This window comes from Macaca mulatta, chromosome 4 (genome assembly GCF_049350105.2).
Source record: "Macaca mulatta isolate MMU2019108-1 chromosome 4, T2T-MMU8v2.0, whole genome shotgun sequence".
NCBI lineage: Eukaryota > Metazoa > Chordata > Mammalia > Primates > Cercopithecidae > Macaca > Macaca mulatta.
This window is the reverse complement of record NC_133409.1, coordinates 88,777,501-88,789,881: the sequence shown is the minus strand read 5'-3', so window position 1 is coordinate 88,789,881 and position 12,381 is coordinate 88,777,501. Positions and strand designations below refer to the sequence as shown.

The following is a 12,381-nucleotide window of genomic DNA, read 5'->3' as shown; positions in this document are numbered from 1 at the left end:
GTGGTCCCAGCTACTCGGGAGGCTGAGGCAGGAGAATGGCGAGCACCTGGGAGGCGGAGCTTGCAGTGAGCCGAGATCGCACCACTGCACTCCAGCCTGGGTGACTGAGTGAGATTCCGTCTCAAAAAAAAAAACAAAAAAAAACCCAAAACTCAGTTTGGACATGATGAGTTTATGACTGTGGGATACCCAAGAGACAGCATCTTCTTATAAGCAGTTGGGAAAATGAATTCAGAGCTTAGGAGAAAGATGTGGGTTAGTTGTATAGATGTGGCAGGCATTAACTTGCAATTAGTTTTTATCTTAATTCTGTGGTTTTTATTTTGGCCACCCCCTCTTTCCCTGAGTTAATGGTGTGCCTTATTCAAGACTTGAATATCTAAAGAAAACACATGCTTCATTTTGACCTCCTTGCATCGGTGGTTAATCATGGTTTATGGATCCCAAACAACAATCCTCAAATATACTTTATTGTTCTTGCTCTCCCCGGCAACCTACTGTGTACTTTCCACGTGCCAAACTTTTATGGTAAGTGCTTTTCATACATTATCTTTATGCCAACCCAATGAGCTCGTTGAGCTCTTAAATTTGTACTTGGGGGAGGCCGGGTGCCGTGGCTTACACCTGTAATCCCAACACTTTGGGAGGCCGAGGCAGACGGATCATGAGGTCAGGAGTTCAAGACCAGCCTAATCAATATGGTGAAACCCCGTCTCTACTAAAAATCCAAAAATTAGCTGGGTGTGGTGGTGTGTGCCTGTGGTCCCAGCTGCTCGGGAGACTGAGGCAGGATAATCACTTGAACTTGGAGGCAGAGGTTGTGGTGAGCTGAGATCGTACCACTGTACTCCAGCCTGGGCGACAGAGCAAGATTCCGTCTCAAAAAAAAAAAAAAAAAAAAAAAAAAACATTGTACTTGGGGAATAACACAGATTCAGTGACTGACCCAAGACCCCAGCCAATGGTGTGTCAAGCTGGATTTGAGCTGAGTCTGCCTGCCTCTACCACCCTTGCTCTTCTCTGCCTGCCTTGGTTGCCTCCAAGTGCCTGTGGTGGCTGATGGTTGGTTTGGTCCTGAATGCAACTCTTCTCTTTTTTCAACATATAAAAGACTTATTTTTTAAAAGTCTAGAAGTATATATACAAAAACATTAATAGTGATTATCTCTGCATGGTGAAATTATGACCGATTTTTGTTTTCCATACTTTGTATTTCCTGAATTTTATGAAATGAGCATTTATTACTTTTTATAACTAGAAACGGCACTCTTTCTATAACAGCAGTATTTTTTGTTTCCCATCCACAGTACTATTGTTGGGCATTTAATGAAGTGTATTGCTTCCCACCTTCCCCCATTACATTAATGGAAAGTTTAAAAGCAGCATTATTGGTGCTTATTTTGCTTACACATGGTTTAACCAAAAGGACGAGAAGCAATGGTTTTGCTTAAGGCTTACAGAGCCCATCTGCCCCAAAAGGAGGAGTGCGTGCTATGTTAGCATTGCCTTGGGGTGAGTTTTCTTTTTCCTTCAGCTCCCCGCTTTATACAGTTATCTACTGAGGTGCGAACTGTGCACCTCAGTATAGAGTTCTTAATACTCTTAGATAACTAGAAAGGGAGGAAAGCATATTGAAAATTACTTGGATTTATAGAGTGAAATGGTTATCTGATAGCATTCTGCATTCCTCAAGTTATTGGAAAAATATTGCTCATAATTATATTAATACTTGTAAGTTAAAAGTGAGGGGAAAGTAGGAAACAGCCCACTCTCATTCTACTTGACATATGTAAATTTTCTTTCAACAAGTGTTCTGTATCTCTGATTTTTGCGGGGGTACAGTGACAAAGGTACAGTGGAAGCTGTGACTCTCTGGAGGCATAATTGTAGAGCCCTGGCTATGAGCTTGAGACTGCAGGTAAAATCCTCCCAAATTTGAAGCATTTCTGCAGAAACTCTTCAAAAAGGTGGGAGAAATGGAATGTTTGAGGCTGAGAAAAAAAACAAAGAACAATTACAAATCATCCATCTTAGGTGGATTCAATACAGAATTATTCAAACAGGAGTCTTTTCTGTGAGATTTCCTCATTTCCGGAGACCTTGTATATAAAACTCTGGGTTTTAGTTAAGACAGGATGGGTTGTTTTGACTTAAAGACCTACTTAGTTTGAAGTTTTAGAAAAAGAGCAGAGTCAGTCTGTCTTCATACAGTCTATGTCATCTAATCATGAATCTCCGTTTACCTGCCCTTACATTATCTTTAGTAGAGAAAAAAACTGTAAAATATGGTAAGGGTAGAAAAATCAATTGCCCTCATTAGTAAAATGTCTCTAGAATGTTGCAAAATAACATTTCAGCCCTTGAAACCAGAGACCCCTTTCACTCCTTTTATTAAGATGTCTTTAAATATACGGGTTTTGAGAGGAGTAAAATGAGGAAAAATTATGAATTCTAGAATAGCCGTTCTCTACGCAGAGCCTTATAATTGTGATTTCTGTTTTTTTTTTTTTTTTTTAACACTAGCCCTCCCATTTCTCCCACCTCTGTGATGAGAACCTTGGTGAGTCCATCTGAATTTCTTGCCTGCTCTTTCTTGGATTGATTTCTAAGAGATCTTTTTTCATTTTTATTTTTTTGGCACCCAGGAATTAAATAGCTTTAATTACTTGGATCTGTACAGACTTGCTGACCTCTTTAACCTCACTTTGTTGGAGAAGGCAGTGATCGATTTCTTAGTGAAACATCTCTCTGAACTCCTGAAGAGCCGCCCGGAAGATGTTCTAACGCTTCCCTATTGCCTGCTTCAGGAGGTGCTGAAGAGTGACCGCCTGACCTCCCTGAGCGAAGAGCAGATCTGGCAGGTAAGGGCGCTGTGCACGGTCCTCTTCTGGCACTGAAAAGGCATGCCATGATTTTAAGTTAAAGGATTGAGGAACAATTACCACTATTTTAGCAGCTTTGGTCCTCATGGAGTTGTTTTAGAAGTCATGCTTCCTTGATGGACAAGTGATTGGAGAACACTGGCCCTTGAGGCTCAGAGCCCTCAGCGGACTCTACAGCTTAACTCAGGGAATTGCAGGGGCGATCCATGAGACCCTCAATGTGGCTTCCCAGAACCTAACATGGTCACATCTGAGTCAAGGGATTTTTTTTTCCTGATAAAAATTGTTTCTTAAACAAAATATGACAAAAAAATGGATTGTAAAGTGATATATATGCATATTTAAGACCAGTAGAATCAGAGTAAATTTGGGCCTTTGCTGTAAACAATTCAGAAACATTTCTTTGTTGCAATAGAGAGCAGCTTGGATCTTGAATGAAATGAAGCTCTTCTTGCATAGCAGTGGAAAAATCTCCATCCTTAGCTCATTCTGCATTCATTGCTATTTTCCTAAGCCCTGCCTTTTCGCCTGACATAGCATTCTTTTCACATTGTGTCATTCCTTTGTCTAGAGGACAGGAGGATGTTTTGTGGTTTGAAGTTGATTATTCAATTTAAATCCTCTTCTGCTCATCCCCAGTGACTATTCCTTGAACAATCCACATGGCGTCTTTGGGGAATATTCAGAGAGCCCATCTTCCTCCTCCCTATCACAGCCTGTCTATCTCAGTCTCTGAAGCACTGGCTAGCCATTTTGTTACTTCTAAGGTGCCATGCCTCCAAGATTTCACGATCATTTGAAAAATAATTATATACAGACTACTAGGGAAAATTTAAAGTCTTCTATTAGCTGATTAAACAGTGAATCCCTGGTATCTTATCAAGTGATATTTAGAGAGTATTTTAATTCTGGCCAAAATAGTCATATAGGTAGCTATTAATTATTCAGTAGCTAACTCTACTCACTGATTTTTTTCCTGATACCTTTCTGCCTTATTTCATTATTCGTGTTATTTTAATCGGTAACTTCCCTCTTCATTATTGCTTCCACCAGAGGGAATTAAAGAGCTGCAGTGTCCTGAAGGCTTCTGGGTCCCAGGCTCTTTGCAAACTTATTGACAGCAGGCCTGAAAGAATGGCTATTATCACTGCATGTACCAGATGAACAAAATGAGCCTTCTGTGCCTTACTCAGAGTCACAGAGCAGAGCCAGCCTTCAAATTTAAGTCTGCTAACACCAGACCCCATGTCTTCACTATTGCACACTGTCTTGATAAAGAAAATATAAGGACCAAAAAGACACTAAAGAATAAATTTTCGTGACTCCTTGGGTATTTTTGGTAATGTTTGTTCAGGCAGAGGTTGAATAGGTTGGCGAGGATCTGTTTTTGGTAGAAATTTCAATTATCTGTGGCTCTCTCTTACAAACACAAATCAGCAGAATTTACTTTGGTCAGTTCAAAGTGGGAAGTAGCCAAATTTTCTTCACTTCCCAAGGGAAAAAGAAATATTTGGAATGAATCCTGCATTTAATTTTTTCTAACTGAATTGACGTCTGAGGCTAACCATCCTTGTGGCTTCTATCTCTTTTTGTGGTGCAGTTAAATGCACTGCCAGAGATCGACATGGTAATGTGCAGATGGCTGAGTGTCAAGAAAATTCCATACTGTCCACTTAAGAGTTATCATAATTGCCTCTCTAAAGGTTACTAATATTATAATGTAGAATTTTAAAAGCTGGTTTCTGCTGCAGACAATAATTTTTTTAATACCTGGTCCTCAAGAAAGAATTAAAAGACTCACATAAATATTATCAATTTAGGCATTAAGCAGGCAATAAGAAACTGTTTTTGCTTTATCTTAGTAAATAAGTATTTCCCTCATATTCAACCCCATAGAGAAAAATCAAATCAGACCAGCTATTTTGCCTCAAGTGTAGTTAAGTTCATCATTTTTGCTGAGGTTATACTAGTAATGCAATATACCATGGAAGAATCTAATATTCAGCCCAGGGTAGAGATTGGGTATGCCAGAGGATTAGTGTCAGGGTGCTTTATAGAAGTGAAACTTGATGGACAGGCTGGAGACAGATCTACAGAATCTCATTAAATTGCTGAATTGTTCATTACGGAACGTTCTCACTGTAATAAAGTGCTCATTGACTTTAACAAATCCCCATCCCGTGTCTTAAAGAAGAAGAGTGAAGCAAAGGGTGTTGGGGAGGAGAAAGGAAATTGGCACAAGGTAGGACAGGTTATAGAAAACTGGATGGAGGGGGGCGTGCTATTTGATTAATATGTGCAACCAGTAACTTAGGTGAGAGCATGGTAAACACACACACACTTAGGCAGCTGGCTCTTCTACTATGTCCTGATAATGTAATCTGGGACCATTCCATTTTTGGTGAAAGATCTAATTTTCATTATTCACCAGACTTCATGCAGTCTGGCTCTGAAGACCTGTCATAAGAACCTTCAAATTATCCTCACTGAACCAACTCTTTTTCACTTTTTCCTGCTGTTCCTCACTCAGGCCCTTTCCTCAACAAAATGTGCTGTATGCAGACCACAGTAATCATTCTGTGGATCTGCGAATCTGTAAAATACCCCAAGATGATGCCTTGGAACTGTTCTTTTTTTTTCCGTCTGACCTTTTTAAGCTTTATTCTGAGTCTTTTCTCTCACAGAAATCTTCTTGGTCCCTTGTAGACAAATTTTTATCCCTTCCATTTCAAGTCTGAAATGACTTGATCTGTTGGTTAATTTCACTCTATATTTAGAGGTAACAGAGAGAGTTGTAGACATACATACCTTAGAATGGATAAGGACGTAGAAGTTCCCTGAAATATATATTTTTTAAAAATTTAGTTCAATTCAGCTCAACAATTTGGTTTTAAGTTTCAAGGCCAGCAATTTATCAGGTTCCAGATGAAAGACACCAAATTGGCTATTGGGTTCAAAGAAAGGAGACTAAAACCGAACAAATCAGCTGAAATGGAAATATGGGACATGAGGTCACTTGCATTTGTGACCTGGCAAATCTCTATCCATTTGATTTTGCTTTCGGATTTTAGCTCCCAATTAGAACTTCGTTTCAGTAGGGCCCTGTTAAATATCTTCTGTTAGATTTTGCATATATTTTCATACTGTTGAGCCAGCGTCTTGCCATAGGAGCTGGGGAGTGCAAGAAATGGGGAGACGTTGGTCAAAGGGCACAAAACTTTCAGTTAGAAAATAAACAAGTTCTAGGGATCTAATGTAGAGCATGGGTTCCAGGGATATGTTCATTAATTTGATTGTGGTAGTCATTTCCCAGTGTATATGCATATCAAATCATCATGTTGTACACCTTGAATCTATACAATCCTTCTCTGTCAATAAAATATTTTTAAATAAGCCAAAACATGGCAATTCTTCATTTAAAAAACTTAGAACAACACATAGAAATAATTCCATATCATTCTCATGATTGAATCTGTTTTCATTTTCATAGGAAGTGCTGAGTAATCTCTGTTTTCTTTTCAGGAACATGCATTTCCTGCATTTTCTGCCTTTAGGTTCTCTTTCACCAGAGTGAGAGGGAGATTACTGTTTTCCATGGCAGTACAATTTATAGAAAAAGCCTGAATATAACATCAGTTCTTATATACAGTAGCATAGGGAGAAAGTATGGCTGCCCACCCATCAGAATGTACTGAGCACCTTCTAAATACCCAAAATTATGCTAGAGTGGAAGGAAGGCAGAGGACAGGTCTGCCAACTCCATTTTCCTCTCCCAGGCCTCCTCCCAAATGGAGAGAATCCTTCTGATTTTAAACCATAAGTACAGCTCTCTGAATTTTTATTTTATCTCCAAAGTAGCCGAAACAAGAAAGATATTTAAAAATGAAAGAAAACAGCTCTGGGCATGGTGGCAGGCACTGTAATCCCAGCTACTCTGGAGGCTGAGGTAGGAGAATCAGTTGAACCGAGAGGCAGAGGTTGCAGTGAGTGGATATCGCGCCACTGCGCTCCAGCCGGGATGATAGAATGAGACTTCATCTCAATAAAAAGAACAGTACTTTTCTTACTTTATTAACCTTGGGGTTGAGGACACTTCCTACTTGTATTCTGGGTCTCACTTTGCCTAGACTTAAGTAGATACTAAGACCAAAAAATTCACTGGCTATGTGAGTGACGTCAAACAAGGTGAGACCTCAGCAGGGAGGGTTGCCTTTATTCTATTAGGTTGGTGCAAAAGCAATTGCACAAACCTAAATTATGTCCTATTTTAGTGTGGCAAAGAGGACCATGTAACCTGATTTGGGGCTGGGGCAATCCTGTTCATATTTGTCCGTGATTATCCATCCCTAGAGGCAGAGGCTGTGCTGTAGTGTTTGCATTACCTACTGCCATGTTCTTTTGCACTCTATTAATAATAAACAAAAACAATAATGTAGAGTTTCCATATTAAAATGTATTGAGTGGATAATAAGACATCCTACTATTCCTACATAAGGCTGGATTTATTCTAAGAAAATTGATATAGAAAATGAGTTTGGCCTGCGTTTTTCCTTATATTTTTGTTGGAAATTTGCTTCCCTAAGTCATACTGTTAATTACATATTCATTTTATATCTTGAGAGACATAAGCCACATATTGTTTAGTCAACAATCTCAAATGCAGTGGTTTGTTGACATGCTCCTCCTGGGCTTTTATGTCTACCGCAGAATCAGCCACGTTACAGTTTGAATTAATCATTTTCTTCAAAAGGAGTCCCAGAAGTGAACCCAAACAAAAAGCTACTATCCCTTTATAGTTGGAAAGTAGAGGACACTAGTGATGTACTCAGCTTTCATCTTTTATCCTTCGATGATAAATTGACCCAAATGTACCTCTGGCCAGGAAGAAGCAAGGACTTTAAATAGTACTATATGTCAAACAATACTATTAAAATACTTCCAATTTGAATATCACATCACAGTTTTGAGAATGCATCTGCATTTATTATTGCTTTGTTCTCCTGTAGTACAAAAGGGGAAACTGAGGTAACATATCTAGGAATCAAACTCATGTCTTCTAATTCTTGAGCTATGTCTACTTTGGTCTATAGCTTCTAAATTTGTAATAGAAGCTCAGAAATACTCAGGCACTGGGCACAGAGGTGCATCCAATTAATCCTATGACTTTAACAGGAATTAAGAAGGCTTGATTAGCTGGGCACAGTGGCTCATGCCTGTAATCCTAGCACTTTGCGAGGTTGAAGCAGGCTGATCGCTTGAGCCCAGAAGTTTGAGACCAGCCTGCGCAACATAGTGAGATCCCTGTCTCTATGAAAATATTAGCTAGGCATGGTGGCATGCACCTGTAGTCCCAGCTACCCAAAGGGCAGGTTCACCTGAGTCCAAGAAGTTGAGGCTGCAGTGTGCCGTGATTGCACCACTGCTCTCCAGCCTGGGCAACAGAGTGAGACCCTGTCTGGAAAAAAAAAAAAAAAAACAAGAAAACAAAAACAGAAAAAAGAGCATGATCATTCTAGTTCCTTTGGGTAGTGCCCATGGATTGAACAAATCATGGCCTCTGTGCCTGTCTCCATGTCTGTGTCATGTTGCTAATTCTAATTCTGTTAGATGACATATGCCTCATTCATTCTTTCATTCATTCCAAATAGTTATTGAGTGCCTGCTCTGCCCAGCCATGTCCTGTGGGATACTACTATTGCCTGCCGTATGACGGGTTCTGGACAGTCAGTAATGGGAAGGACCAACAGGGTCCTGCTGTCGTGGGCCTGACGGTGTCAGATGTGGGGCTTTCTGCTTGCTGCTGTTTCCCACCTGCCCAATTCCTTCCTAGTGAGGACTGACCTGTACCAAATAGCATAATGATTTCTTTGCCAAGTTGGGGCACCATAACGTTGAAACGATATGGGTACAATGGAGATGACATGCTTTTGACTGGATGTTTCAATACCAACCAGTGTCCTTTCACCTTTTGTTCAAGGCTTTGCTTATTGTTAACTCTCGATTGTTGTATGCACCCTCTAAACAGCTTCACAAACATTTGTCAATCCATGTGATGCAGTCCAAGCCTCAAACACATCAGGCTGTGGGTAAATATTTAATCAAAAAATTCTACAAGCTGTGTTCATGTTTTAATATATGGACCTTGGTAACTAGATATGGAATAAAATACTAAGAACTCTTATCCTCAAACAAATTATAATTTTTCATCATGTTCCTGCCCTTCTTCAATTCTCTTTCATACATGCATGTGTTGTTACTATTATTTTCCCAGATAGCTACTTTCTGGGTATTATTATTATCTGGGTTTCTTCACAATATCTCCTATTTTTTAAACTTACCATTTCTTAAACTCATGAAATTCGTACCTGTAGTCCCAACTTACAAATTTGTACCACTTCTTAATTTTCTTTCTGAAACTTCTTATAGTTTCTCCCAACTACGTATAGTTTTTTTCTACAAATGTGATGAGGGTATCTCCGTTTCCTTCTTCTTAGATGTTAGTGAAGAGAATAAACAGTGGCTCCTTTGCGTCCCAAATAATGTTATGCCCAGAGGATGTTTTATCCTTTGAGGGGCCCCCAGCTGGACATGGAGTAACGCTGCTATTTCAGAGATTGGTTCTCCTAGTTGCCAGAGCATATATTTAGTCTTTCCTCCTGATCTACATGCGGCTAACTCCTCTGTGAGGGTGCATCCTCCAGTAACTTGACTCGTGGCTTTGCTGCTGTTTGTCTGGGGTGTGTGCCTTTGCGAGACGCATGACATGTTCATTTCAGAGCGGCTTTGCTCCAGCTAATCCTCAGTGCTAGAGCTGTGCATTGCTGAGTAGCTGTGAGGGGCAGTGATTATCAGAAATTACAGGAGACCCAACTTGTGTTCATGTGCTGCTGTTCTCATGAGTTAATAGTTTTTTTTTTCTTTCCTTTTTTTTTTTTTTAAAGAATAAGCACAACAGAACAAGGTGATTTATGAGATATGACATATTTATGTTCTCTGCTTCTAATTTTCATTGTGATTCATGTTGTTTCCAGACTGATATTTTTGTTGTTGCTGCTGTGAGAAGGAAAGAGATGACTGGAGAATATTACTTATGCATTGGTGGCCTGCAGTAATATTGCTGCTACCTGGGTTATCAGGGATTTAAAAGTAAAACCCAACTATAAGCCATATACAAGGTAGAAACCCTGAGGCTAGCATAGAAGTCCATCAATAATAATACCAACAATAATAATTCTTTACAAGCCTAGAGAGCTTTATATTTTTAAAGCATTTCACACACATAATTTCTCATGAGTCTCTCATCAGCCTTGTTAAGGTTGATAAGGCAAGTATGATCCAAATTTTAACTAGTGAGAAAACTAAAGCCTCTGGAAGTTCAATAGTTGACTCACTTCACAGTATAGATTTCAATGGAGCTCTCACTGTAATTTCTTGAAATATACCAACTCTTTAAGAAAACAGAACCTGAAAGTGCCTTATACATCTCATAAGTCAAAGGTTTTTACATATTACTCTATAATGAGTGAACCAGAAGTAGACATTTCCTAATAAATTACCAGTTTTCATTTTCACCTGTTGTGAGACTTTGTGGGAAGTTGCAAAAATGTCTCCAATAAAGTAGCACAGGAAAGTGTTGCTGAGGGTCTTTTTTGATCAGAGCCCAGAAACTCGGGCTCTGGATGGTTTGATAAGGAAGAATGCATAGAGATTTCTGGCAGAGGGAGGGAACCATCTTTTATTCCTTCAAAGGACACGATGGTGTAGTATAAAGCAGGAAATGAAAGACGATAAGGGAGGATCTCTTTAAAACCTGACCAAGAGACATAAATTAGAGTAAAAAAGAACCTGGAGTGGCATAATTTCTGCTGCAGTGACACAGACCATGTGGGAAAAAGTCTGTAGGCTGTTTTCCCTATTTGAGACCAGAGATTGGAAGGAACAAATGGAAATGACTGATCATTCCATCTTCATTTTATGCCCAATATATTGAAATTTTAGAAATGTATGCAACAGAAATTGACAGCGGGGTGATGGTTTAGATATGGGGCTTAAGAGAAAAGGTGAAAGATATAAATTTCTTGAAATTGATAAATGTTAGTCTCTTTCCAACACAAATGATCCTGTGAATCCGTTTTCTTCAGTGTTAGGCCACAGTCATGCTGATTGGCTGTGTCAGACCATAGAGATTTGCTGTTCTGGGAGTTCTAAAGGAGAGGATGTAAATTTACTTATAAAGTGACCCAGAGGCTCTAGAATTATTTACATTCTAAAGAGATGTAAGGAGAAGCCTCAACATTTATTGTTGAATACTGACTTCCTTAGAAGTGCTTCTCCCACCGTTGCGTCCAAAACTTCTGCTACAAGGAAAAATAACACCCAGACTCAACACACCTGGAGGAGACAAGTGGCCATTCTGAGATCATAATCAGGAGAAGAATTCATACATCATTCTTGGGCTTTTCTTACGCTCATAATACAGAGTTATGCATTCGCCATGGTGAGGATCCACCCCTTCGTCTGACCACCTCCTCCTTGTTACGTGCGGTGGCATGTTGATGAACTACAAACCTATTTTGATATTCTGGTAGAGAAAGCATAACCAGGAAGACAAATTCAGGGGAAAAAAAGTCAATGAATGATTCTAAAGTTATGTATCAAAGATTTTGTGCATTGTTCTCCTTTGTCTATAGGAAGAGTTACAAGTCAGTATTGGTAAGTGGCACGGTATTACTTATGCTTCAAGAACAGGAGCTAAAAAGACCCCGCACACCAGAGGCTGAGTGCACATATCTTCTTTATGTGTGTTCTTGTTGATGAGGAATGCCCACATGCTACCTTCTCTGGCCACACAAGGAAATCAGGTAATTAAAGGAGTGATGGATGGTGTGCTAAAGTTTAAACGTTTTAGGAGGACCTATCTTATTAACAGTTTAAAACAAGTGAGCATAATATCATTAATTTTGATTAATTCATTTGCTCTTAATATAGCTTTTAATTTGTAATTCTATGTGAATTACAATGTAATTTGGCATTAATTATACTAAATTGACTATAAGTCAGCCAATCACAATGGAAAATTACTCACAGCTGAAACTAAAACTAAACCTCTCCATCCAGAAAGGACGACGCTTAGTTAAGTGGCAAATACACTTTAGGCATCTCTCTCTTTGGCAGTGAGAATGACATTGGACCTGCTGAGGACTGTAATCAATTCCTTATTCTGCCCACTGCTAGGACTACGTACTCTTTGGAGTGAAGCCCCATATCAATCCAATAAAGTGTAAATAATAAAGTAAACAAAGGGGTTGACTTATCAGGTTTGCCAGGTACCCTGAAGAATCTTTTTGCTCCTCTCATCTCATGTAAGTTTTAGGCAATGTAGAGGGGCTGTGTAGTGCTTTAGAATGATTAATTCCACACCCCTTGGATTCTGGGAGTTAGAATAGGCACTTACCCAAATTGGCCTGCTTCTCGTCTTCATGCTCTGTGAAACAGCCAG

The 12,381-nt window shown here is 39.4% G+C and overlaps 1 protein-coding gene across 7 annotated transcripts in view; it reads left to right on the top strand.

The window, feature by feature from the left end:
• The window catches only part of KLHL32 (kelch like family member 32), a 209,815-nt gene that overhangs the window by 152,033 nt on the left and 45,401 nt on the right, over window positions 1-12,381 (top strand). For 3 of the 7 annotated variants that reach the window (XR_013416044.1, NM_001261738.1, XM_077998667.1), the window contains 1 exon segment: window positions 2,646-2,861. The exons of 1 other annotated variant lie outside the window; for it this stretch is intronic. Coding sequence is in view for 4 of the 6 variants with exons in the window: in NM_001261738.1 (NP_001248667.1) it covers window positions 2,646-2,861 (216 nt within the window). In the remaining 2 variants the exon portion in view is untranslated. 7 annotated transcript variants of the gene reach the window in all.